The 27,992-nt window shown below is 42.0% G+C and overlaps 1 protein-coding gene and 7 non-coding genes across 8 annotated transcripts; 4 read left to right on the top strand and 4 right to left on the bottom strand.

Annotated features, from left to right (window-relative positions):
* The first annotated feature begins 2,568 nt into the window (after positions 1-2,568).
* On the top strand, positions 2,569-2,640 carry TRNAD-GUC. Its single transcript has one exon. It is a non-coding gene; the product is annotated as a tRNA-Asp (tRNA).
* A 163-nt stretch (positions 2,641-2,803) lies between these two features.
* Positions 2,804-2,875, top strand: TRNAH-GUG. The gene has a single exon. It is a non-coding gene; the product is annotated as a tRNA-His (tRNA).
* A 399-nt stretch (positions 2,876-3,274) lies between these two features.
* On the bottom strand, positions 3,275-3,348 carry TRNAI-AAU. The gene has a single exon. It is a non-coding gene; the product is annotated as a tRNA-Ile (tRNA).
* A 318-nt stretch (positions 3,349-3,666) lies between these two features.
* TRNAS-AGA lies at positions 3,667-3,748 on the top strand. Its single transcript has one exon. It is a non-coding gene; the product is annotated as a tRNA-Ser (tRNA).
* A 272-nt stretch (positions 3,749-4,020) lies between these two features.
* Positions 4,021-4,094, top strand: TRNAT-AGU. Its single transcript has one exon. It is a non-coding gene; the product is annotated as a tRNA-Thr (tRNA).
* Positions 4,095-5,074: 980 nt separating this feature from the next.
* TRNAI-AAU lies at positions 5,075-5,148 on the bottom strand. Its single transcript has one exon. It is a non-coding gene; the product is annotated as a tRNA-Ile (tRNA).
* Positions 5,149-5,542: 394 nt separating this feature from the next.
* Positions 5,543-5,625, bottom strand: TRNAL-CAG. Its single transcript has one exon. It is a non-coding gene; the product is annotated as a tRNA-Leu (tRNA).
* Positions 5,626-8,248: 2,623 nt separating this feature from the next.
* Positions 8,249-27,863, bottom strand: TTF2 (transcription termination factor 2). Its single transcript, XM_030452713.1, has 23 exons — positions 27,822-27,863; positions 27,626-27,737; positions 27,277-27,363; positions 26,437-26,503; positions 25,063-25,989; positions 24,085-24,211; positions 22,805-22,996; positions 22,414-22,571; positions 21,356-21,437; positions 20,939-21,052; positions 19,897-20,047; positions 19,112-19,217; positions 17,789-17,979; positions 16,789-16,942; positions 15,956-16,047; positions 15,170-15,252; positions 14,570-14,709; positions 13,641-13,811; positions 12,987-13,045; positions 12,021-12,174; positions 10,379-10,461; positions 9,238-9,312; positions 8,249-8,449 (listed from the first exon to the last, which is right to left on the bottom strand). Exons 1-23 carry the CDS (start codon positions 27,847-27,849, stop codon positions 8,305-8,307), a joined length of 3,498 nt encoding a protein of 1,165 aa, XP_030308573.1. The 5' UTR covers positions 27,850-27,863; the 3' UTR covers positions 8,249-8,304.
* Positions 27,864-27,992: the final 129 nt, after the last annotated feature.

The following is a 27,992-nucleotide window of genomic DNA, read 5'->3' as shown; positions in this document are numbered from 1 at the left end:
CTATGTGCAGATTTAATATTTTTTCAAGCAGTACAAGATTTTTTGTCACATATTACCACGTGGACCAAAGATGTCAAAAGCAAAGATAAGGGAATATATGAAAATATGTGCTCTTTTTATAAAGAAATAACTCTGATTTCAAGTTTCTTAGTTTTGCCACTGTATTTGTCTGTAAAAGCCTTAGTATGCCATTATTTGATGTAGCATTTGCATTAGAAAAATTCTGAGCTGACTAGCTCTATGGTCTGTCTTTTGTGTAATCTGACTTGCTCTGAAAATAAGAGTATATGTTGTGTTCTGTTTTCTCTAATGAATTAAATTTAATACATTTGACCTCTTTAATTTCCTTCTCTGGGAAAAACAGTGTAACCTAACTTTGTGATATCACGTAGTCTGAAGAGTTGGACCACAGATGAGGAAGTAAAGGGTGAGATGCACATTACTTTTCCTCTTTTAATTATGGTGCCTTGGAGAAAAGTGATCATGTCCATAAAACTAATTTTTGTACTTCGGTTTAGCCAAGAACTCTTCTACCAGATACTTATTTATGACTTTGCAAAGTTCAGAGTCCTCAGGTTGTTCCTTTTACACTATATTCTACATGAGGGTTGTTTTTCTTTAGAATTATGATTATTTACAGACAGTCTGTCCTTTCAGATGGATTCATAGGTTTGTAGGTTGCTTTTTGTCAATTATAAGAGTGATTTTTCATTTACTTCTCTGTAATATAATGTAGGGAAATTTTGTAGCTACTGTTGTAAATTGCGGTCCTGCCTACTAGTTATTTGTATCACTGTATTCACCAAGGTTTGCTGTTGTTCCCTACGGGAGGACAAATATGTAATTTGAATACACAATCTGTCAGAAATACATGGTAGAATGCTAGTGCTTACCTTTATTGCAACTCTTTGCACAATTGTGGACTGCATAGAATCCAACCAGAAAACAAAACAAAACAAAAACCAAACAAAACCAACCACAAAAACCCAAAACAAAACAAAAACAAAAAGCAAACAACTTTTTAGATGGATTATGGTAAGCAGACTGTTTGCTCTGGAGGCCACATACTGTGTATTTTAATTTGATTACATTAAAAGGAAAAAGCTATAGACTTTTCAAGGCTGATAGCGTGTTGATCATTAGCAGCAATTTCTCCTCCTCCACTTTTAGAAGAGAGGTCTTTATATGAGCTTGCAGTGGTTGCTTTAGTCACCATCATAGTGGCTTCCTGATGTCCAAGGGCCAGCAAAAACCCCAGCACCATCAGATGCAGTCTGGTGGTGAAGTATGCTGTCAGACAGCTACCAGACAGCCCCTACAGGATGGGGGCAAAAGTAAATGATGGTGGATGGGAAGATTCTCACAAGTTGCAAAATGCTGTGCTACAATCTGCCATCTCAGACACACTGGATAAACCCATGTCTGTAGGTCAAGATGGACGACCACTAAGTCTCCTTGGCACAACAGGATGGAGAGCTGCAGGAATCCACTCCAATGGCGACTGTGATGGTGGCCATCATGGCAGCTTTCTGATGTCACAGTCTGCCTCCTGCCTCTTGTCCTGGAGACACCGAGACCTGAAACAAGGAAGATCCAGATAAGTGGAGGCAAGTGGCTGCTGTCCTGAACCATGCTCTGAACCTGAACCATGTCCTGAACCATGTTCACTGAACCATGGATTGGACCACTGGCTTTGGCAAGAAAAGGCACTGGGTGAAGAAGAGGGACATCTGGGACATCATTGGAATGTGAGTCATCACCAGTACTCATGATGCACAGAGCAAAATGGCATTTGTCCATGTGATTATAAATGTGCCCAAACATGCCAAAATGTCTGCTAAGTGGGGTGGCAGATTGGTGCCATGCACTCCAATGCCATGTAACAAATGCCACCTCCTGATCACACCTTTCTGCAGAATCCTGTTTCCCTACAGAGTAGCACTCCAGAAAATCGTATTTGAATTTTTTACGTTAAATTGTCACTTTTTGGAACGTAATGGATAGTCAATGACGTAGTGCCAAGTTTATGGCACAAACTTAAAAGTACTTCTGTAAAGGATGAAACAGTATTTTTTGCTCTACGGTTTGGAGCCTTCAGCAACCTGACAAAAGTTAGCTGCCTTCCTAGCAGGGAAAACGGAGGCAGCTTGCCATGGGAGATGCATTTTGAACTTCTGATTGCCATAAACCACCCACCATGCCCACTACAGATTACCAGAAAGCAGTACCATGGCAGTCGACAGGTTGCTGGCTTTGGGGGGTGGTTCCCTCTTCGACGCACCATTCAAATCCGCCTCATGGAGCAGGGCTCGCTTCAAACCTCATTTTCAAGCTCGGAGTAAAGCAAACCCAGCAAATAACGGGCGGCAGGCAGTCTCCCTTACTGTGCCTGCGGCGTCTCAACTCAGCACCATTTCAGAAACACAAAACCTCTATGAAAGCTGACTTCTTGTCCGCTCGCTCACTGCAGCACGGCAAGTTCTGGGGCCGCCCGACCCCGCCGCCATTTAACCCAGGCCATTTGGCACGGCTCACGGTTGCCAGGGACAGAGCCACCAACCAGCTCGCTCCTCGTTAGTATAGTGGTTAGTATCCCCGCCTGTCACGCGGGAGACCGGGGTTCGATTCCCCGACGGGGAGGAAGCGTTCTTTCTTTTGTTCGTATTTTCTTCCTGCCCCGGTACCGGCCCCGTCCTCCGTTTCGCCGCCGGCCCATTTACCACCCACCACCTGCCCGCCGGCGCCAGAGGTCCAGGTGGAGCCTCGGGAACACACGCGCGGCGGTGGCGCCAGGCCCTAAGCAGCCGTGATCGTATAGTGGTCAGTACTCTGCGTTGTGGCCGCAGCAACCTCGGTTCGAATCCGAGTCACGGCAAAAAGAGCGTAACTTTCCTTTTTTAAATTATTATTTTTTTAATTTTATTTTTCAGTGGTAATCTTTTTCCTTTCCTTGACCCTGTCGTTGCCCACGAGAGCTTTAACGAGGGCGACAGAGCGAAGCTGGTCCTCCCAGCGCTGCCCAGCTCCAAGGGCGAAGCCGGAGGACCTGACCTACCCCAGTCCGGTCACGCCAGCAAGTTTCAGACCAGCCACGCCCGCCCCTCCGCCGCGCTCCTCGGCCAAGGGTGTGCCCAAGACGCCTGTGTCGGAACCACTCAAGGCAGGTGATTTCTGACAAAAAAAAAAAAAACACAAAAAAACACCACCACAAACAAAAAAATCCCAAACGTTCAAACAACTGACACCAAAAAAAAAAAAACCAAACTAAAACAACTGGCCCGTACGGGGATCGAACCCGCGACCTTGGCGTTATTAGCACCACGCTCTAACCAACTGAGCTAACCGGCCGACCACGTCATAATTATTTTACCGGGGTCGAACAACAACCTATCAGCTGCCTCGAGTGCCCGACGTGTGCAGCAGCTTCAGCCCGCCCCTCCCCCGCCGGGACTCCGCCGCCGCTTCCGCCACCCGCCCGCATTTCCCCGCCTTTTGCAGCAGGGGGGGGGGAACGTGGCCGCCGCGGTTCAGCGCCGTGGCGGGAGCGCGCGCGGCGGCGGCGGCTTCCTTCGCGTGCCGCAGGCAAACACCGAGGAGCGAGGCAGGAGGGGCGGAGCCGCCGACGCGGGCGCTAAAATGCCGGAAGCCCCATATTGTAAGAAGGCGGTAGTCGTGGCCGAGTGGTTAAGGCGATGGACTAGAAATCCATTGGGGTCTCCCCGCGCAGGTTCGAATCCTGCCGACTACGGGGTTGTAGAATTTTTTTTTTTTCCCCCACCTCATTATCTCCCGTACCCCAACCCCCTTCCTCTTCTACTTTCCCCAGATCGCACAAATTTTCACCGATATTAAATACGGAAAAAGAGATTCCTAACCTCGCCCCAGCGTTCCGGTTCACAACGGAAGACGCTTCCTTCCCCAGCTCCGCTGCAGGGAGAGGGGTGACCGATAGAGCCCAACGCTCCCGAACCGACCCCGCCCTTTTGGGCTGAGCGAAGGGGGGCGGTCCGTGGCCCTCCCGGCGCCGTGGCTTAGCTGGTTAAAGCGCCTGTCTAGTAAACAGGAGATCCTGGGTTCGAATCCCAGCGGTGCCTGGGTTCGCTATGGCCGCCTGTGCCGTTAGTTTTGAGGGAGGCCGGGAGCCTCAGCGTCCAACCCCGGCAGAAGTAACTGTCGGCGGGCAGCTCAGCGAGGCCCGGGGAGCCCAGGGCTGTTTGTATACTGGGATAATAATAATAATAAGCAGGACGAGGAGCAGCTTGTTTCAGTCATTTGTCTTGTTCCTCTCACTGACTCACCCCCATGTGGAGTGAGAGCGCTAGTTGAAGGGCTTTTGACAAGATTATTTAGTAAGAGGACAAAGAGGGCAACAGTATCCAAGTGGAAGAGGGGAGAGTTAGATTGGCTATCAGGAAGAAATTTTGTACTGAGGCCAGTGATATTGGGCACAGGCTGTCCAGGGGAGCCGTGGGTGTACCCTCCTTAGAGGTTTAGGTGTTTAATGCCAGGTTGAGCGGGGCTTGGAGCAACCTGGTCTCATGGGACGTGTCCTTGCCCAGGCAGGGGGGTTGGAACTAGATGATCCCAACCCAAACCCCTCCCTTCCAACCCAAACTATTCTGTGATTCTTTGTAACTAACTGCCTCTTGACAGAAGCGGTTACTACCACAGCCAGCAAACTTGGCCCCTTTAACTTCAGGCAACAAAACAGGCTGTCACCTACAGGAGATGACCATCTCTGGAAGGGTAAACTCTCGGCAGCAACTCCTTTACCTCCTCAATCCTATCACTTCCTCACAATGGACACCCTCCAGCCCCAAGAAACATTGCTGAATTATCAAAACTATAACGGCAGCATCTCTTTGAACCCCGTTTTGATGTGTAGGGAAACCTCAAGAAAGGACGGGCAACTCCGAAGAAGGCAGCTTTACCTCTTCTGAGTTTTGCTCCCTTCTATGATGCACACATTTCGGTGCTGTAGGAGGCCAGTGGGACATCCCCTAATGAGCAGGAGGTGCGGTGAGAAACATAAAATAACCCCAAAACAGTCACATATTGAAGAAAATTAACCCCATGGCCCGTACGGGGATCGAACCCGCGACCTTGGCGTTATTAGCACCACGCTCTAACCAACTGAGCTAACCGGCCGATGTTATACGGTGCACCTGTTCCCGCCCTCCGGCGGACACGCAGCCGCTGGAGCCGCTACCGCCCGCTGCTCCCGATGCCTTATGACCCCCGCCCCAGCTTCCTGGGGCCACTGGCGCAGCGGCGCTGGCACGAACCGAAGAGGCGACAATTGCTAAAAGGTCAATTTCCCAAACTCTCACTCTTCTCTGCGCCCCCTCCGGAGGCCCGCGGCTGCTGCTTCCCGGCACCACGGAGCGCGGCAGGGTAGCACACATCTATTGGACGGACCGGCTGGATCAAGGGTTCGCTGCGGTGCCGTGGTGGCGACCCCTCCACGCCCACCGGCACCCCGCGGCTACCGGGCCACAAAAGAGCGCCCCGGGGCGCGCAGATCAATAGAAAAATTACAACTTGTCAGGAGTGGGATTCGAACCCACGCCTCCAGGGGAGACTGCGACCTGAACGCAGCGCCTTAGACCGCTCGGCCATCCTGACTGTTATGACGATGTCTACGCCGGCCCAATTCGGCTCGGTGGCAGAGACAGCGGAACCCACCCCCAGCACAGCCCGCAGCACCAGCAGGCACTGAGCACACACGGTTTGGATTTTTTGTTTGTTTTTTTGTTTTTTTGTTTTTTTTTAGTACTTGAAGGAGAGAAGGGCGATGCCCTGGTGGCACTCCTTCCCTAAGTGCAGGTGGGCAAAAGCTTCCTGTCCCAGCGTCCAGGCTATATAATATTCATTATATAAATAATATAGTAAGTTGAAAATTAATAATACTAAAAATATAGATAATAACACACCAAAACAATAAATATTCATTATATAAACTGTCCGATGCAAACACCATCCTTAAGCAGCACGCAGCATCTGCAAAAGGCTGTTCCATCACACCATCAGTGACTCCTCTTGTTCAAGCAGTTCTGCAGCTAAATGTTACCCACCCTTGGCCCTCTCTAGGACACCACAGTGTATTACGGAGTACTTACTGTATTACCAAGTACTTACTGGAGACATCAGGCACCACAGCCACGCTAACTCCCTGCTCCATGATCTATCCGTTAATTCCAAATATATAAAGTATTATAGTGAAGTTTTGTTTTTGTAAAGAAACAAGGCTCTAGTATCTAGTGCTTTCTTGTTGCAGTGAAATACAAATACCTGGCTACCTGTGGGCTAGCAAAATTTAGTAGTATTTTCTGATCCATTTTAGCTCAGTTTTGAATAGGAGAAACCGAAATCAAACAACAAAATTTTCTCACCACCATGTGACAAAACTCCTTAAAAATTTTTACCTTATATACAAAAAACATCTTTATACAAAAATATAAAATATAAAGAAACTGATTCTTCATTCATGTCTCCTAGGTGCATCAATTTGCTATTTTGGGAGACAGTAACTAGAGGTATCGGATAGGCCTTCAGATTCAGAACTTCTCTGAACGTCACTTCATATCCTGTTGGCTAGTCAGGTTTCCCAAGAGAGATAGAAAGCCCTTTCCTGGAGAGAACTTAATAATACTCTTTCTCATGGCAATATCAGCTATATCTAACAGTTACACTATTGAGAGTAGTTAAATTCAGCCAAAGGGAGATACACAGAATGAAGGGATATTACTGTGCACAAGAGATCCATTTAAACTATATTTAGTAATACGAATTAACAGTAGCCCTAAGGAAAACAAGAGGAGTGCACGTGAAGTCGAGACAAGAAACTATTATTTAAGTTCTGCTTATGTAAATGTCCCAACCAAAAGAAAGTAATTTTGAAAAGCTAGCCCATGTCTTCCTGTTTCATGGAAGTAAATAGATGTTTACAAGAAAATCAGTACAGCAAGGCAAAAGCACAATGTTCCACAAACTGAGATTATTGTTAAATGGAATCTTCCTTGGTTCTGAGAGCTGCTTGAGGCAACCCCACCATGGCTGAATTTATGAATTAATCTTGCACATACAAGAAAAAATAATTTGTATCGGCGTGTATGCCCTCTAGCCTCTGCTATTGTGCAACAAATTGGGATAATCCTACAGCTTCCCTTGCACATCATATCAAGGCAGGTAAGAGAAGTGACTAAAAGAGCCATAGGGCACTGTTGTACCAGCAAGAACTACTGATTAGTAAATACAGTTCTCCTTTGCTCAGAAGGCTACCAAATGCTATTATCATATCCTATAGTGAATGACAATCCAGGAACCAACATCTAGTTTCTTACTGGTGATCTAACTTGTCATGCTTTACCACTTAGCATTAAAAATAAACCTTTCAAAGGACCTCAGTCAGTGCAGAACTTAGGGGAATTGCACCAGATCCCATCAGGGGGAGATTGAAGATGTGCTACCAATAAAGAACATTTGCCTAAAAACTTCACTGACCAGCACATACCTCTTGTGACAGGAGAAAGAATACAAACCATTAACCAAGGACTTGTAACTCATCTACTATTAAAATCTTGGGGCATCTTCTAACATTGTGTGGTATCTATGGAAGTCTATATTAGAAGGTTTGCACTAAGGAAACCTTACACAATTTGTACTCTGAAAAAAACCCAAACAAAACAACCCCACAACTATCAGGTTTCTGTAACACATGAACATAACAGAAATCCACTTCCTGCTTGAGAAAGTATTTTGAGCAGGGTAGAAAAATACTTTTTCACTTAGATGCAAAAAGTCCTTCTAAAAAGCAAAAGAGAAAATTAAGTATTCCCTAAAATCTTCCTCCATTTTGTTACTTATCCATTCTAAAGTTTACATACTTCTTAGCATTGTGCTCAAAATAATTTGTTTCCTTCCTTCACACCTGCCCAAACTCTGAACTTTCCTACCTCATGCTTATCTCTTGCTCTTGTTTCACTTATACCTGTGCTTCTCCTGTTCTGAAAAAAGAAAATTTTCTAACTAAAAAGCATACATAGGAATGAAGAAGCAAACAAATGCTTGGTTTTAATATTTACTCATAAGTGAAGCTATTTTTGAAACACTTTTAACTTTATTAGCCTTTAGATAAACAATCTAGTTTTAGTATTAAAACTTTTCTTCCTGGCACAGGTACAAAAATGTAGTTGTTTGTTTAAAACAAATGATCACCTTCAACAGCAGTCCTTTGTTGAATCCTGCACCATTTATTTGGAGGTATAAAATCACTTATGATACATTGTGTATCATAAAAGATAATTATATGCCAAAGAGAACTTTGAGATCAGCCAAAGAGAGCTTAGTGAAGGCCTCGCCTTTTCCTGACAGCACCTGCTGGGCAAGAACCTTCTTCCTCCTTTGGAGTTCCACAATCTTTTCTTCTACCGTTCCTTCACAGACAAACCTAAAAAGCAAAGCATCTCAACTGCTAGGAAAAAGTGTCAGCATTATATAAGCACTTCCCTAGTAAATTTCCAAACACTCATCTCGCTTAGAAGTTATACCTATTATGTGACTAACAAATATACCTGTGTACAGAAAGTAGCTGTTCTCATATCTAAGCATTATAAACATTTTACATAGAAGTCTGATGCACTTCAGCCTCAGCTTTGGTCATCAGAAGCAATAGTATTCTGTGACAAAATCCTGTAATGAGTGCTAGATAACCGATGGCACCTATTATACTAAAAGCATCATACCCAAAATAGCATTTTAGATTCCACTTGCTTTTTTGATATTTGCTATTCATTTAGAGCAACTAAGCTAGCCTCTTAGTACTTAAAATTACAATGCTTTTTCTAAAAGCCACTTTCACTTATTACAAGTGCTCTATATGTTGATGTTGGTGATATCAGAACCGTATAGGCCTAGGGAACACAGTGAAAAAATCTCTACTCAGTAAGAGAAGAGAAATGGCTTGGTGCCTGAATTATTCTTGGGAACACTTAGGACATTCCCACTAAACCACAGGCTGAAATAAACCACTAATAGCTACTGGGACAGCAACATGCAGGCAGGCGCCACACACAAACACATTTGTGTGGTCTTTTTTATCTCAATGTCCAAATCCCAGTCCTACTGTTAGACCTTGTGCCTAGCTTTAAGTAAAGAAACAAACTTCAACCGAGGCCCTGTCTCATCAACTAAAGCCAGACAATATGTGAGCAGTGACAGCCTCAGGAAGATCCTGACCTGTGTATCACAACATCCTTCTGCTGCCCCACTCGGTAAATGCGGTCACATGCCTGGTCCTCAAGGGCAGGATTCCTGCAAGGCAAAAAGAGGAGAGAAAAAAAAAAAAAAAAAAAAGCTGTAGGGCTTATGTGAAGGAATAACTGAAATATCAATGCCTCTGTGGCTTGCCTTATTTGTCTGCCTCCAGAGCATCCTGTTTTCTTGCTCTGTAGAAGTAAAACTGAACTGCTTGCAGGTTACCTTAGGCTTCCTAGCTTGATCACCAATCTTCACTTCACCGGATTTCCCTTTGTCCTCGGTAGAACTATGCTACAAATCCATACAAAGTCAGGTGAATTAGACTGCTGTTCTATCCTGCAACTTATTTCTGGCCAATAGTGGGTACTCAGGCAAAGCTGAGTAGCTGGTAAGAAAAGTGAAGCATGAAGGCAAACTCCATTGAAAGAGACCTCGAGGATATTTACACAAGAAATGGTCTCATTTGACACACAGTTACAGGCAATACTTGTTGATATCACTTCTGTATTGTAGAAGCGTATCCTTAACGCTGATACTCAGCAGATACTCAGAGTTTCAGATGGTTTGTACTGCAGCACCTTAGTTTGCTTCACAAGTTCCCATGAGCACCACTCAGTTAAAAACCAACTGTGATTCCAGCTTCAAGAGACAACATGAATATTATGAGCTCATATGCATTGTCTTCATAGCTCTGTAAAACCCCAAGGTACAATAGCTATGCCTGATTACTGACTATATGCAACACAATTGGTTTGTTTCATGACAAATTCCCTGTAGGCATTATTGTACTATTTTCATTACTGCAAAAAATTAAGACGGGGACTGCAAAATCTCCAGTACCCTTTAGTGATGCAGACTGCATACCTGCTTCTTTTGTTTGCTGTTCTCCTCCTCTGTTTTTTTACCCTTACAGAACCACATTTCATGGTGGCGAGCACTGGGCTAACAAATCAGTGTCTTGGAAGAAGACTGTTTTTTTACAATTAATCATTAGCCCCTACTTTCAGCTAAACACTTCCCTATTAACCCAGCTATATCACAAGTCACAATACATGTGGTGAGAAAGCAAGCAGCATGCCCTACACACATCCTCTGAAAAGGAACTTTCATATCTTTTTACCAGTGCATGTCAAGGAGAAATAGGTGGTTTCCTCCAGTCAAGTTCAGGCCAACACCTCCAGCCAGCAACGAGACCAACATTACCTTCAAAGACCAAAAGACAGTTAATTTAAGGAGCCCATTTCCAGAAAATAAATGTTTCACATGCTCTACATACTAATTTGAACTGACATATGTTTATCATGTTGAGACAACATGCTTATATTTATTATGTGTTTGGGAGCTTGCCAGATATAAGACATAGAAGCCTGGACATGGAAGTTATGGTTTAGAGGCACCAACTTAACATTCCATATGTATTACCCCAAGTTTTCACAGACTACTGAAAGGACTGAAAAGTTAGGCTCTCTCCACCTCCCATTCAAATGACCAGCCTCTCTGATAGTATCCTCTTGTTCCCACTGTTGTCAGTCAGCACCAGCTCCAAGGTAACACTAATGATTACAGGCAACTGAACTGAAACAGCCTTCTATTCCTTTCACTTTGTTTCCAGGTAACCTAGAATTACAAAAAAACCAAAAAAACAAAGAGTAGCTAGAGATGAAAGTCTATATAGCAGATGGTCAATTTAGAGATTTCCCTTTTAGAAAAAGAATTAAATTAAGGACAGAGACACTTGCTATATATGTTTACTACTTACTTTCATGGCATGGTACTTTAAACAAGATCGGGGTTCTAAGGGGTCAACTATTTATATATAGTTGGCAGAAATTTTCCTTTGTTAAAGTTCAAAGCTAGGAGGAGAACTATCTCTTTTGTAGATAGCTGTTTGCTCAAGAAATCCAGCAAAGAAAACAAGCTAGGGCACCACATTCTCCACTTCCAGTCACAGATCCATCCTTAAAGGAGACAGCTTGTCCTTCCTAAACCACTGAATCATCAGTATTCAGATCAAAGTGTTCCAGGACAACCATGAATTCACATTCAGACTTCTTTAGTCACCTGGCAAGCTTCCCTACCCTAGACAAAATTTTAGAGTAGAATCTAGAAGAGTCAAAACACTGTAGTTAATCAGTATTCAAAAAAAAGAGACCTCTCCAAAATGTAAGAAGTCAAAGTGACTTATTTTGGAAGTGTGCAACACTGACTTCTCTCACCCCAAACTCAATCTTCTTATCCTTATAGCAGCATGAAAGGAACTTAAATTAATTTTGGTCTCATTCACATATTCAGCTACTATTCTCTCTTAAAGTGATCAGTCTGGCACAAAGTATCTGTTGTGCTAGAAAAAAATTGAGGAAGTCTTGCAGATTCCTTGACAAGCAAGTGATATATGAGCTCATATGCACTCATAGTGACATGAGCTGGAAATAACCAATCTGCTCTGAGCAGAGCTAACTGGCACCAAAGTTTCTACAGTATTCTGCACAACAGCTTTGAACACACCAAAGACTCAGACAACCTGTGAACTAGCCTTGGAGTCAGATGATGTCAGTACAGAAGGTTAACATCAAAAGGAACTTTTTAAGCAGCTGCTTCTGCCCAGTAGAAGATACACATTGTTTTTACAGCTACCTCTTTCCCTGCTGATCTTAGCACCTAAAGGTCCAAATGGAAGTGGTGCCAATAAATGGAATCATAAAGTCAGTATCACAGCTGCTCAAAACAGCACCAGTAACTGTTTCTCTGCCCTGCCTGTATACCTGAGGCCCCTTGGGATTGTTGTTGAACTCTTCTACCACATCCATCCTCTGTTTAGGATTGACAGAGCCATCCACTGTTGCATACTTCAACCCTAGGCGCTGGAGGTGCACAGCCACAACTTTTAACATACTTGTCCACTGAGACACAACAACACTGGAGACAGAAAAGGGAATTTAGAACAAGTTCTGTGTGTCCTGTACAGTTTGGTTATTACAGTGTTCCACCCAAGAGGAGACTGATTCAGGCACTGTTCCCCACTGCAAACTGGAGCCAACTCCCTTCCCAATTCAGAAACAGATTCACCTGTAGGTGCAATGGTAGAACCTGCTTCAGACAGATTAATTCTTTCACTTCTATTTTGGGGTTTTACATTGCCAACTAGCAATCGTAATTGTGAGCTTTTTCTATAAAATGAACCAATATCAACACCAAACTTGGGTTCCCCTGGGCCTCTCACTTTTCACATTTCTTCGATTAAGGAGTTTGGGAGGTAATAATTTGTTTTGTATCTTTTTGGTAGGGAACAAAAGTCATGTTGGTGTTCCCATTCTTATAGTGGGAATGCTTTTTACAAAAGATTCTGGAAAAAAGCTTTCTACATATGGTACAAATCTGGAGTTGCCCAAGAACAGGACTTACCCTTCCAACCCACCCCCAGCAAAACACCAGTGCAACCACTCTGTATCCATACACCTGTAAATGCATTCTACACTGTAACAAAATGAAGCAGAAAACCCTGTATCACTGCAGTCTGGTGCAGAGACATAGTGAGGAGTCCTGCTTCTCAAGCTACACTTTTTTATTTTAGATTTTTTTCTCACAATCAGCTTACAACTGCTGCAATGCTGTCACTATCTTACCATACTGTAAGTCTTGTATTCAATTGTTTTAAGCTACTTCTGCTGCTGTCAAGGGACATGCTTCTCTCTGTTGCTTTGACTAAAGAAAAGGACATGTCTACTAACCTTTTTTGAGACTCAGAGTGATTCTGAAGGGTTTTCAGTTCAGCCAAGAGATGAGCTATCTGCATGGGGAAAAAAAAAAGTCTGCTTGCTGTCACAGTTCAGCTCATGCTTGCCTATTCTACACTACAATAGTAAGTTATCAAAATAACTCTTCAACTGTAATTTCTTCCATACTCAAACTTTCAAGATATTTTAATAGTCATTAATAAGAAAGCTCCCACCCAACATAGAGAACAGAGTTAAGAAATTAAACCATACAAGCATGTTTACAGAATGCAATCTTCCTGGGAATGGAAGTTATTGACACCTCTCCTCTTGCTGCCATCCCAATTTTTTTAGCTCTTCACAAGCACCATGCTCTTATAGGCATACTTTTCTAAACATGTGCGAGTTGAGTGCTCAAGATTTTCACTAGCAGTTTTTCAGCACAGTCAGATTCTCTCAGCTTTATTAGAAGTAACCATTAACACCTGCTAAATTGGAGCCTTCCCAGAAGGGGTTCAGTAGACTATCATCTACTCACCTCATACCACCTATATTGACAGCTTAGCCTGATTTGAAATCACCAAGGTGTAACAATTCATTACCAACATAAAAGGCAAAGTGGTGAAACCCAAGTTTGTTAAATAAGGTAAGAAGCCACCATCAGAATACCTTGGTGCTCTCCCTGGTGATTTGAAAGATATCAGTTTTAAAAGCTGTGCCATTGAGGTAGACTGTTGACTTGTGATCATGATTCTGGAGCTCGGATAGGGTCAAAGCACTAAACTCTTCCTCAATGGAGAGGGAAAGGCCTTCATTGTTCAAGTTCATTTGGTCCAGAGCCTGTGGTAAACAATGCAATATAACAAAGGATCATGCTCAAGCCTGAGATCAAATTCAGTAATGATTCACAGCCTGTACGATGTCTGCTGAGGACAGTGGGTCTGAAGGAAGCTATGCAATATGAAGACAGAACTGTTCAGAAGCATTACCGGGTCAGACCAACAGCCTCTTACTCTGTCTCAAGAAGGGGCAGTGTAGGGAAAGCATGTGAGCTCAGTAATATTCTGTCATCCAGTCTCCTCAGATTCCCCCTTCCCCACAGCATTTAACAATTATAGGGTTAAAGATGTTAGAAGATAAATACCAGCCTGTTCCCTTAGTATCTGGACCTATTCTACAGCTGCTTTATATGACAGAGCAAAAACTCCTGAAAGTCTACTTCATGCAAGGCAACTTCAGTCAAAGCACTTACAAAGCTCTCCACCACACAAGCCTTTGAAATAGGCCACACCTATGGACTTCCACACTTTTCAAGACCAGGTTGAGATGAGTTTTTTGCCACTAAAATTCTCTTTTTTTTTTTTTCTGAATAAATGTTTTTTTTAAAACATAGCTGCTCACATAGGTCATGCTGGGGAACTCTTCAATAGGAGCACATCCAACTAAAACCTCTTGGGCTGTAAAACACAAGTCCTAAAAATGGCTCAGTGAGTACACCCCTAATTAAGAGATGCAAGTGTGTTATAAAGTCTGTTAACTTACTTAAACACTTAAAATCCCCACAAAACCCCTACATCAGTACAATACAATGCAATTACCACTTTCAGTAAAGAGAGATGGCAGCAGCACTGACGAAGTCTCAACAGCATGGACAAGACATGGACAGTACTTGAGATCTGGGAGGCACTTTGGGAGCCTGCTATAAATTCATTTTGACTGACTCCAAACTCTTGTGCAACTGCCAAGGAAGGAAGACAAAACATTAAGAGCTCTTGGAGGCACTTCAAGCCCTGCCCAGCCACCTCCAGCAAAAGTTTCATCAGTGAGAGACAAAAACCAAAAGGTAAGCAAAACCTGATTTAACATAGGAACCCATCAAACCCTACAGACAAAAAAAACCCAAAGCCAAACCCCTTGCACAACATAAGTCAGAGCACTACATATATTCTACTAATATTAACATCTCTCCTATGAGCAATTAGACCTTTATTTCAGAAGGGAATTTTAGAGCCAGGGAGATTAAGAAGTTTGCCTAGAGCCAAAACAGTAAGAACACAGTTTTGCAATACTGTGACAGGATTCTTTGTAACATCAGGGGAGCATTATCCAAAGAATTTCTAAGTCTTGACCCCATGCGTCCAGGACTATTCCCCCTCCTTATCACTCTACAATGTTTTTAGAGAAGGGTGTGCTCAAACCTCTTTCAAATGGGTTACCACCAGCATACTCCCTGCCTTCATTTTTCTCTTCTTGTCTCTTTAGGTAGGATTGTAGTGTTGACCTGAAAAAACAAGACAAAGACTGTGGGATTTACAGCAGGAAAAAAGGCAAGAGGGATCCGAGCTTAACAAGCAAGTTCTTGAAATATTTAAAGTAAGGAAGATATAATTTACTTACAAAATTACAGAAAAAAATGCTTTGTTTAACTTGAATACTAAAATCAAGATCCATTTCAGAAAATACAAGAGGCAGCAAGACTGCATATTGGAATGCCTTCTGTATAATAGGAGCCAGGGCCCAAAGGGTAACATTCTTCATAACAAAAGGACATCTTTAAATGTATATTTTAAAGGAAGGAAGACTCTTTACAGCACTCTTTTTCAACACTGCTGAAAGAGACCCTAGGAGAACACAAAGCGACGCTGCCTTGCAATACAGCTATCTGGAGAAGCCAGTGTAATTTCTGGTTGTACAGACATCACAGAACAAAAAAGACGCATTTTCTGCTTTACAGGTGCTGACACACCTTGCTGATACAAGCTCATACAGGGCATGAACATACAGGAGAAAAGAAATTAATCCGTTTCAATTGTTATCAGAATAGGCAATGCATTTTTAAACATGCTTGACAGGTAGTCAGAAAGAGAAAAAAATAACAGGAATTTCTCCAAAAGCTCTTCCCACCAAAAGTGGACTTCTTTCCCGTTCTTAATACCAGTAATAAACAAAACCACAAGATACCCTATCTCTAGCCACATTCATACCTGGATCTTGCAAAGAGCACATTGTACACTGACTGTTCCTCTGCTGAAAGTTTTAACTGATGCAACTGTGTGCTACGCTGGGGCAGAGATACCTGAAGTAAAAACACATGGTATCAGATGGACATCGTGCAACAATCTTATACAGCACCACAAACACCAGCATTCCAGTATTTAACACAGTGTTCCAAGTCTCAGAAGATAGCTGTTTCTTCATTTAAGTTATTTGTGTTAATGCAACTGTGACACAACATAGATACTCACAGAACACCAAGTAGCCTGGTTGACACTCAAGATAAAAATCTTTACTCCAAATCTTCCAGTTACAAAAGCCATGACCAACTAAGTATGGACTGTCATGTAGCTGCCACGGAGGGATTAACTTCTTGTATTGTAAAAGTAGCATCTCAGTTCCTCAGTTAGAATCACAGTACACCAAAACTATACTTTGGGAAGGCTTACAGACACACCAAAAATTATTATAAAGAAAGCCAATGCCCCGGCATACATGAGATCCATTTGACATGCAGCAGCTTAGATTCTCAGAGATCTAGGCTAGCCCAGAGACCTAGGCTAACTTTGAACTATCTGGACATGTACTAGCAATTAACACTTTTGTCTGCATGTGATTTATAACCAGAAAGTTTAATTAATTAATCTGAATATTTCTGCTTCCTGGATAACAAAGCATCCCACAGGCATTCACTCCTCTTGCTCAACTGACTAGAGCAGACAGGAAAACCCACCCATTAATAAATTTACGTATGTAAAAAACTAACTGCCTGCTGGAAGGAAAGCAAGGGAATAATTGTCTAATTGGAGTGTGAGATTCTTACCAAGGGCTTGCCAGCTGAATCTGTCTGGTCCTTAGTTCTCCGTAATAAGAGGCTCCTGGTTATGAGGCTTAGCCTCTCTCCCCACTTTTTTGTGTTGTCAGCTACTTGGTACTTCCACACTTTGTATTCATCAAAAGGAGAGCAACGTAGAAACCTACAACAGGAAGGAAGAAGACATACCAAAAGGGAAGGAGAGCTCTTCAGTTACTCCTGAGTGACCAGAGCCAAACTCCTTGCTATCCAAAACAAGCCATTTTCAAATAGTGTTCATGCTAGGAGCAACAAAATACTTCCAGTGTAATATTGTCAATAACTCATTTGCTGAAGTCTCACCATCATTAACACCATGAAAGAATCTTTCTGATTCTGTACCTGTCACTTTCTCTTATCTCATTACGTCTCAACCATCACCAGCAAATGAATGACACCAAGATACAGAGGCACTTGCCAAAAAGCATAATAATTTGTTATTTCAAAATCTCATACCTCTTACTAGAAACTTAATTTCAGTTATCCAGAATTCATTTCAAATGCACATTCTCTCTGGTTCTCCAACACCCTTCATAATCTTTCCCCCCTCAACAATGAGAATCTGTTTACCACTCAGCTCAGAGAAGCTAAAGCTTTCACCCTGTCCTTCACCATGCTTTAGTATGGTCTTCCCAGGCTGCCCTGGTAGGAATACAGATTATTATACCTAACTTCTGGTCATTAACCAATGTTTTGTGGATATTAATCTTTGAGACAAAGGAGATCTGAAGTAATATTCCTTTTGTCCTCCATAGAAGCAGAATAGCTGCATGCAACAGCAGACGAATGGTCAGCCTTATGCAATGCCTCAGCCACAGCCTTTGCAATCCAGTGCCTGAAGTATTATTATTATAACTCACATCCACACATCTTAGAAACCTTTCAAGCTTAGGAATGACCTTAGCATTTCATCAGCAAAGAATTACTGGAACTGGAGCCCTATCCATGTGTTCATGTGCAGTCAGCTCACCTCAGGAGAGAGTACATGTCCAATAAGTTGTTCTGTATTGGTGTCCCAGTGACTGCCCACCTGGCACTGGCTCTCAGTTTGCACACAGCTATAGAGGTTTGAACCCTTGGGTTTTTAATATTGTGAGCTTCATCCAATATAACTCGAGCCCAGGCCACTCTGAGCAAAGCAGAACAAGGAGATGACCCACTCTGAAAGAAAAGCAAACTGTTCATAACACGGAGCAATAACCTTCCTAGAATCTCTGAGCCACAAGAAAATGTATTTTTCCAGCAAGAACCCCTTTCTTTATGTTAGTCAGCAGTAATCTGAGCTTACTGCCATATAAGAGATGCTCTCAAAAAAATCATCTCTCTAGAGCTTCCATGAAAATGTATAGGCCAAAGAAGTTAATGTTTGCCTGTTCTTAACAATTTCTAATATTTTGCTGTTTTTTAAAATTTTATCACCTCTTTCTTTGCAAGAAGCATTCTGTATCAGTAAAATTTTGTTAGGATGGGACCAAGGACCACATACAATCACTCTGATCTCTCTATAGTTTTACAGATGCCACCGTGAAGTTTCAGGAAATTCAAAGGCCTGTTTGATTTAAGAGTTACACTTAGGTCTGTGCAGATGTGGGAAACAAAATTATCGACCAGAAAGGCAACTTCCACTGTTGTTTTTCCTCTGTGTTGTTTTTCTGTGCCTTTTGACTAATTACAGATATTAACCCACTACTAAATCATACCTTGAAGTGGTCAGACTTGTATTTTTATTTCCAGGACTTCTCAAAAAATACAAATATTTACTTCCACTCTTAGAGAAGTTCAGTCAGCAATCACTTTGTTATTTTCATAGCCTAACATATTCACTGCTGTTTTTTCAAGAATGCAGCATGTAAGCTGCCCACAGGCTCAGTTCAACCAGACACAGAACCTGAGCCTGACAGATTGAGTAAATTGTCATGTCCTAAGAAATAGTATTAAGAGTGCAGTGATAAATCTTGCCTTCTTTTGAGGTGAGACCATAAAGGAACCAATAGAATCTCCTTGTGGTGCTTTTTGCTGGTTGAAGCATTAATGTCACTTTAAAGTATCAGAAACCTCATTTATTCTATACTGTTACAGAACAGATTAATTTTGAATGTTTTCCTCCATTTTCTTTCTGCACTTCACAGCACTTCTCATCACTTTATTTTTATTCTGCAAATTCAACAGGGGGCTTAGTGGGGAAAAAAAATAATTCAACCTGCTTCTCACTGTAGCCTAAGGTGTTTAATTGCTTGCAACACCTCAGAACAAAGCATTAAGGAAATCCTCCATCAACCATGTAGCTTCTCACCCCCACGTCATAGTCCTCAGCAGGGACTTCTCCCTCCTCTTTTCTTGTGGGAACTTCTTTGGAGAGAAGGCTGTAGGTTGTGACAACAACATCATATTGAGAGAGCCTGCACAAAGGGAAAGCAGTAATCAGAAATAAGAACAGCTGAAGAATTAATTTTGCAAGGCAAGACAAAATGCATGCTCAAGGTTTAAGAACCCAGTTCTATGAGAGCTGCAGTGCAGTTTTACAGGAAATAGACCTTCATATCAGCGTATCAAACAGGAAGGACACACAGTTCCTGTTTTATGGACAGTGACAGTAAACAGCAAGCTCAAGGTGGTAATAGACAATTGTATAGAATGCACTCCGCAGGAGATAAACACTACTTAGAATTTGGTACCTAGAAATCCTGCTCAGCATGGCCTAAAGAGGTGTAGAAATTTTTTTGATTTATATATACAGCTGATAAAAAAAATAAAAAACCAACCATGAAGCACAAGCATCAGAAAAGTTGCCACTGGCAATCCCTGCAAGAGATGTTTCAGAGAACATACAACTTTTTTTTGTTGTTGTTATCAGGAACACCAGCAGCCTGCTCCAGAACTACTCAGCATCATTACAGGCCTTTACAGTTTTGCTGTAGACACCTTGACAGCAGAGACATCAGCCTATCTCTTGGATCCTCCCCATTTTTGTACTTCAGGTTCTTCCATTGTTATAAAGCCACTGAATTTCTGATATGCACAGTCTCCCACTACATAATTTTTCAGTTTTCTTGGTCATATTTATGATTTAGCACTTACGCCTCTGCATGTTTGTCTCGGTTTGGCCCATGGTACAAATACACCCTCAGTTTGCCATAGCCCACGTGCCTGTCAATCTCTTTCTTCCAGTGATGGATCAAGGATGCAGGACAAATGATTAAAGTGCTGCATGAAGGGATAATAGTGGAATCTGCAGGGAAATATTGCAGACAGGTTTCAATGTCTTCACATCACACCATAACAAAGAACTGTCAGAAAGTCACAACAATTCAGAAGATCAGTCCAATTGTCCTGCAAACACAGTTTGAGAAGTACACATCTTGACACAGCATTCCTAAAGACTATTAGTTCTAGGTAGAAAAAAACTTAAACACTGAAGTGCCACTTGTTTTCCACTCAGTTTCACTGTGCATTTTTTGGGATAAGCTGAAAAGCTAGAATTCAAGAACTACCCTGATCTCTCCTGAGAATACAGTTCTAGAGAAATGCTTCTTTTTTGTTCTAGAAGACAGAATTTTTATAATTTCAAACCACACAGGAAAAACAAATACATCCTCAGTAAACTTGGCAAAACAGAAAAAAGTAGTCAAACTGATTCAATGAGGATGGAGAAAGTGATAGGTTGTGAACACAGAACAATACCCTCTAAAAAGGCTTAACATCCTTTATAAAAATATAAGTAACTGTATGAAGAATAAATAAATAAATAAGTCAAGGGAGGTGCATAGTAACTTACTGAAGTCCTTATACGATGAAAATTACACATACATTGAAAAATCTGAAACTTTTTTGAAAGCAGCATATGCTGGCTTAACCTGGTTAAAGACACTAACCAATTAAAAAATAAATCCCAAAACAATATAAAGGAATCGGTTAAGAAATTTGACACATCCAATGGAAAAGCAAATGACACTAATCAAAAGAAAGGCCTTGAAGGGATGCATTGAAATGGTCCTACAGATGGGAAGTGAGTACAGATAGTATCTCTTGTTCTAAGAAGTAATTAGCTTGTAATACTTAAGCCATTTCAAGTGGCACTGCATCACAATGTATGTACTGTATAATGGAATTAATTCTGTACCATTTTTTGATAGCTGTATTTCTAATTTCTCCTTTGTTTTCTCTGTCTTCAGCTGCTTCTGGGCCAAAATGAGAGCAATCATTGTAAGAGTCTTCCCCAAGCCCATGTCATCCGCTGGAAAAAGACAGACAGAAGGTGGGATGAGCTGCAAAAGTGATCTAGCCCAGATCTACACTGAGGTAAATCCTGCAACAGAAATTGTCCTGAGGAGTCCTGGAAATAAAAGTACAAGTCTGACCATTTCAGGAAATAATTTAGCAATGGGTTAACAGCTTTAATTAATCAAAGGGTACAGAATAACAATCCCCTTGACATGACTATAAAAAGAAAGTTATTGGCCTCAGAGTAAGTTACATGCCAAGGTGTTGCTGCCATAAATCTGCTCCCCAAAATACTCTTGCCCGTTCTGTTGCTTACCCAGAATTCCTCCACATGGCCTCTGACTCTCTCTCCAGAGTAGCCATGCGAGTGCTTGTTTTTGATGAAGCAGCAGTGGAACCTGAGAGGGCAAGACAGAGAATTTTAAGGAAATATCTTGCAAATTTCAGGCACTTGTGCTTCCTTCTGTCCCAAATTACCCAGTCAAACTGTCCTACTACAATCTTCCTGAAAAGAGTTGACCTACCTGTTCTTTCCCCACATGAACAGGTCACTAGTACCATAGGAAGCCTCGCTAACGCTTTATGCACAAACCAACCTGGCACCTTCGTAGTGCTCCAAAAACATTGCATGCAAAGACCTCTTCTTCAGGTAGAAAACCTGCCCAAACCTACCTTGCTCACAACAGGCATCCCTGTCAAGGAGAAGGATCGAGAACACTTCCCCTTTTTTCACCAAGTCTAGGACCTCTAGAGACAATTAAAAGACTGGAAGAGGGACTATCATCATTAGACATTAAATGGCCTTCTCCGGGACTGAAAAGGTCCCAAGAGGAGCTGACAAGTTAAATAACATCTTGTAGAGGCATGTGCCTTCCAGCTGCTTGCACATAACCTCACCTAAAGGTTCTGCACCACCTGACAGATAAGAGCTGCTTTCTGGCAGATCAAACAGATGACTCCAGCATTTCATGTTGCATGAACTCAATCATCACTTTTTAAAAAGATTATTTCTTATAGCTCATTGGGAGACTTAACTAGGAGAAAGGAACAATAAGAAGATTCTCAGCCTTGCTAGAGACCTGCCTCTGTTCTGCCAGTCAAGAGCAAACATATGGTTGAGGGTTACTACATCTGAGGCATTAATACTTCATTTGAGCACTAAATATTCTGAAGACACCACAGCAAGAAGGTAGAACATCAGTATTGGAAATTTGAAGCAACTCCCATGAACAGATATTAATTAGAGCATCCCCATTCAGCAGGATGTAAACAACAAAATGCTTCCAAAGTGTGAAAGGATGGGATGCCCTGGACCATCACCCAGATATTACACTTATGTTATCAGCACGACATCTTCCATCCTCTCCAACGCACCTTCAACCCAGAGGGATCTTCAGCTGCTGTCTGCTCTGTCGGACAGGATTCTAGAGACTTGTGAAGATAATTAATAGCCTCCCTAATGGCACTGTGTACAGCTTTGTTTCGGTCTTCTGTCATTCTTCCTCCATAGAGATTCTGCACACCAGAATTCACTGGAAAGATATAGCATAATGCATAAGATGTGTTTACAAAGCTAACTTTCCCAAGATCTTTTATCTCAGAAATTGTTCTCAGTGGCTATTGATGCCCGGGGGGCAGTATGTAGCTCACAGTAACAAAAAAGTTTTAGTACCTTCATATATATCCAAAAGTAGTAGCATTATTTCAGAGAAAGTCCTCAGCTGTGGATTTTTTTTTTTTTTTAAAGAAGTCTTTCTGTACTTACTTCCACAACTGCGGCCATAATATTCACTGGAGCCCAAAGCAACAGCAGCAGAGGGGTGACTGTGTGAGACTGAAGAGGTCCCTGCTGTGGGATCCTTGAATGGAAGGGGCATTATCAACCTTGTACCACCTGGCCTGGATAATGGGTAAGGCAAAGACTCCTCACGGCAACCGCTGCTTGTGGTATCCTCCCCTTAAGAAAAAAAGAATCACAGGTTGAAAAGTCTCCACAATGCACCTCAGAGCCTTGTGTTTCAGCCAAGAGAAAAGCCTTTGTTTTGCCTAAGAGTCTGCTTGCAAAATATTAAGTGGTCACATGGATCTAACAGCATAGTAGCAGGTTACTGCATCACCTCAGCCACTGCAGCTATTAATATGAATGTGCTTAGCTTGTTCCTACATGACAGGCAAAACAGGTCAGCTTAAGCTTCAATTTGTGGTTTAGAGCAACAATGAACTTTACAGCTGTGATCAAACTAGCACAGATGCAAGGTCAGTGCACTCCGAGGATTTATTCCTTTCAGAAACATCTTTCTTGTCAATGTTTTGGTCACAAAAACTATCAAAACACTCAAGAACAAATGGGCCAAGAAATAATCAGCTTTTCTCACCTTCCTAGAAAGGTCTGTCTTGCTTAAAATCAGATACTGTATAAGACATTGGGACTGGTGTGTGGTGGCCTATGAGTTACTACTTCCTTGCTAGAGATCATCAGTTTCCAGAGTTGTTAAACTGGATCTTTTCTTCAACACATTTGATATTATGATTACAAAATACAGGTAACTCAACAAAATGCTTCTCTTCCACAAGTGATTAATACTAATTAATTCATAGAATTAGGAAATCACTTTACTGGAACAGTGCACTGGGAGATGCTAATCTTTTATCTGGTAACAGGCACAGCAGCCAAAACATTAATCAGCAGGATCGCTCCATACTGCAACAAAGTGGAAGTTCACATTTCACTGGCAAATTCTTGGAGAGAAATCTGCCTTATTCAAGAAGCCAAAGCTTGAAACACAACTAGCCTTGGGTCCTAAAAATGGGAGAAAACTCTTGAAAAGCCACCATACTTCATAGCAAACACTTGAGTTTTTTCATTCATCCCCTCCCAGATACACACTTTGCAACTAATAACTTCCATCTTCAATGCATCTCAACAAACCAACTTCATACAGACTACGTGCCATACATTAGTTTATGCTACTTTTCCTTAATGTTAGCAACTATAGTAAGACAAACTGTTTTGCAGAGTTTTGGGGCAAAAAAATTTAGCCCTACCTTTTTCAGTGGTATCTGATGTTGAAAACTTCAAGGCAGCGAGGGCAGATTCCAAATCCTGCACTTGCTTTAATAACCGTTCCCCTTTGTCTGGCAGCATCTGGGTGTTCACTGAAGCCAATGTGCTCTGCAATACAAAAAAAGAATCAAAACCTGAGTGTGCTTACCAAGCTCTCTGCCAACAGGGAACAATCAGAAGTTTAAAATCACTAATCCTATGCCAGAGTAATTTTTTAATACTGTTCTACAATGTCCAGAAGCATTTAAGTGACATTTGATGCGATTTAATAGTATTTTAGCACAATATAAACAAACCATTAGTGTATTTTAGCAAGGATGGAAGAATGCAGGGCCTCTCCCTTTCCATGAAACAGGGAGAAGAGGTACTCAAATGACTTGTACAACTTGAAAAATTCTCAAAGCACCCAGCATTCAACCTACTTGCGTGTTTCCATAAAAACAGTAACAACAGTTACAACTGTTTATTCCAAGCTCCTGCTCTGAAATCTAGGCAAACAAGGGGTTTTATAACAAAAACGATGGAACACAGTTATTGGCAATCATTAAAAAAAAACACAGGTAGTTTATTTCATCTTGGTGTGATCTTTCATGGCTAGATCACTCTTACTGCATAAGGCCAAGAGAGACCATCAGAAACAGCTGTTATTTAAAAAGGTGAAGCTGGTTCCATCTTATGCAAATAACTTTCTAAGTATAAAGACATAACTTCAGTCAGGTCAAAATGGAGCATCCCCCAAATGCAGAAGGTTGTATTTCCTTAAGGGTAATTGTTTCATATGTGACTTAAACCAACCAGCCTGTATCTAGGCTAAATTACCTTCCTTGCCTCATCTTTCAAAACTATCCAGATATTTTTAAGTTTCTATTGTGAGAGGATACCATATTCTGATGCCTGTCATAAGGGAAGTCACACTGAACATAGATCAAAACCAAGGAACAATAGGTGTAATAAATGACCTTCTTCTGCTTCAGCTGGGATACAAGATGGTTGTGAAGAGCTTTAGGGTCCTGCGACGCTACGACATCTGGCAAAGATGTCCCCTGCATATTCTTTCCTGATGGAATCTCTCTGGACTGCAAACCCTCAACTGATTTTTCAAGTTTACTTTGATATGACGAGGAATAAACCAATTCTACTTCATCACTGTCAGAGTCAGAAACTTCATCAGCAGAGTGTTCCAACCCTGGAATGATCTGTGTCTTGGACAGCACTGCCTCTGCTTCCCCCATCCCATGTTGCAATGCCAGCTGTGGTACTACTGGGGAAAATGCATCTTCTTTAGACGTGTTTTTTGTTTCTCCATTCTTCCAACCAATGTATTCTCTCTCTCTGACTTCTTTATCCCCACAGTTTTTTAAGCTTTTCTCTCTGAGCTGCTCCTCCTCTGGAGGCTTGATACTTGCACTATGCTTGCCATGACTTTTTGAACTCCAGTCTGTGTATTTCCCCACACACTCAGATGACTTAGATTCCATGCGACTGCCACCATTCTTCTCTTCCTCACAATGGGTGTTTTTCCATTTCCAGGTCTCAGAAAAAACAAGCTTAGACTCAGGCACTGTACTCTTCTTATGTTCTGGATCACACATATTTACTGTGGACTGCTTCTTTTTTGTCTTCAGCCCTTCTAGAGGTTCTTTTTCTATGGAGGAATCAGAGGGTGATTCCTTTTCTTTATGTGATACCAGCATGCTTCCTTTCTCCTCTTTTTTTCCTTTTGTTTTACTGTCACCTTCGTTTCCTTGCTTAATTTGTTTCCCGGATGATGGTTCACAGTTCTTGTCTATAACTTTAAATGGATTTCTTTGGCCACTGGGATTGAAGAGAGGTGCTGTGTTGGTATTGGATTGTAAGACTTTTGACACTTTGGCAGCTTTTGGATCCTGCAAGACATTCAAGTGAGTAAACACTAATGTATAAATAATTAAAGCACACAACCTGATCATCTCAAACAAGACTTCTTTACAAACATAATATTTCCTAATGTTTTAACAGGATCAGGAGAAACAGTTTACAAAGAAAACAAAACAAAACTGCCTTGTTACTGCTTTCTTTACCACTCCCATGTTTTTTGCAGATCAAGTCCCAACAGGATCATCCTCAATAAAAGAGGACAGCCAGAGAACAAACCCAGGTCTCTTTTAAGACTGAAGAACATTGATTGCTTCTCACAGTTAGAAGTAAGAGAAGTTTCATTTGGAGGACAGCAGGCTTTTCAGATAGAAAATACAAACCCTCCTCCTACATACTCTCAAAGGTGATTACAGTACACAGAACAAAAGGTCATGCTGGAATAAGCTGATACTATAAAACAAATGAAAAATTCATACCTGCCATGGGATGCTCCCACACCACTTCTTCCCATTCAACTTACTTTCAAAGCATCGATAAAACAACCTACCAAAGAGTAAAACAAGATATGAACTGGCAGAAGCAGCAAAAGAAGTCTGGGCATTCATTACAAACCAGAAACATCACAGACAAGTTTTCTTGATCTGCACGTTACATTCAGGCTTCTGCAAAGTAAAAGGCCATGCACATTGGCAACAAAGCTATTTTTGATTTTTACAAAAACATTACTCTCCAGATACAGATTTCCAGGGTTGGGTTTTGGGTTGTTCATTTAATTTAAGCAATAAAAAAGTGCTCAGGCAAAATATTTTCTACGTTCTGAGCCTCAGAAGTGTCCTATGAATTCAAGGTGTAAGGAAAGAAGTTATTCTTTTAGTTATGCTGCAGAGGCCATCTCACCTTTAAAGCACCTCTAAAATGCTTTGGATGTAATTTTTTTCAGATCTGGTAGACAACCAGGACTACTGCAAGAACTGTATCAGAATTAAAATTGGTGGATTTAACGCAACTATTCTGAGTCTGGGAAGAACCCAACCAAAAAGCCATGTTCAATTCTATTAAAAACAAACATTACCTCATCCCTTAAGTTTATACTCTTGAATGCAACTGTTAATAAAAACAGTATTTTGAAATATTATGAAAAACATATTTTGAAATATGAAGGCCTCAATTTTAGCAGCAAACTGAAAGTCTGCCACCACTGAGCAATTCCAAATGTTCAAACCTGCACAACAAGGATTGAACTTGATGATCTCAGAGGTCCTTTCCAACCTGGCTGATTCTATGAACAAACTTAAGTTTCCACTTACTGAACTTACTGGTATTCATCTCTGTCCTGCAGCTCAACCAGGAACTGCAGCTCCACCACGCATCCCTCGTGGATCAAGCAGTGAGAAACAGGAATACTGAAAAGAGGAGATGAAAACAAGGGAGAATAAAGACAAGGAAAGATGCCCAGGTAACAGAAACGAGTGAAAAATAAATAATAATAATAATAATAATAATAGTAATAATAATAATAATAAAGTTACTAGGGACAAAATACTTGGAAGATTTTCTCAAAAAGAAAAATAACAAAAAGTAAAAGTCTACGACCGCTGACGTGGCACTGAACTTCCCTCTAACCAGTCGTGTGTTTCCCCCCTTCGCCCCCAGCCCCGCACTCACGGCGCCGGGAGGACGAAGCCACAGAGCGCCGGAGGCTGCCCCCCGCACAAATAGAAGCTCTTCCCCTTGTTGGGGCCATCGCGGACGCCCGTCTTCAGGTGACAGAGGGACCCTGCGGGGCGGAGGAGGGGAGAACCGGTCAGAGCGGAACCCCGCCATACCCAGGACACCCTTTCCCCTCCCCGCAGCCCCTCACCGTGCTCCGGGCACCGCACAACCTCCATGGCCGGCTGGCAACAGCCACGCCCACCCTTCAAATCAGCCAATCACCTCACAGGGCCTGCGGGCTGCCCAATCGGAGCGGGGCAAGGCGGGGCGGAGCCAACACCGCCGCTCCCTTGGTACCGCGCAGGTTTTGGTTTCGAAC

The sequence above is a fragment of the Calypte anna genome, chromosome 1 (assembly GCF_003957555.1).
Source record: "Calypte anna isolate BGI_N300 chromosome 1, bCalAnn1_v1.p, whole genome shotgun sequence".
Taxonomy (NCBI): domain Eukaryota; kingdom Metazoa; phylum Chordata; class Aves; order Apodiformes; family Trochilidae; genus Calypte; species Calypte anna.
Note: the sequence above shows the minus strand (reverse complement) of the source record. Positions and strands in the feature narration are given on the sequence as shown.

Bases quoted from the DNA above. Each gene is read 5' to 3' on its own strand.
- TTF2 (XM_030452713.1), bottom strand. From the start codon at position 27,849: ATGGAGGTTGTGCGGTGCCCGGAGCACG. The intron at 22,572-22,804 runs GTAAGTACAGAA...ATATCTTTCCAG, and splicing joins TTATGGCCGCAGTTGTGGAA to TGAATTCTGGTGTGCAGAAT. The intron at 10,462-12,020 runs GTATACAGGCAG...TGGTCTTTGAAG, and splicing joins ACAATCCCAAGGGGCCTCAG to GTAATGTTGGTCTCGTTGCT.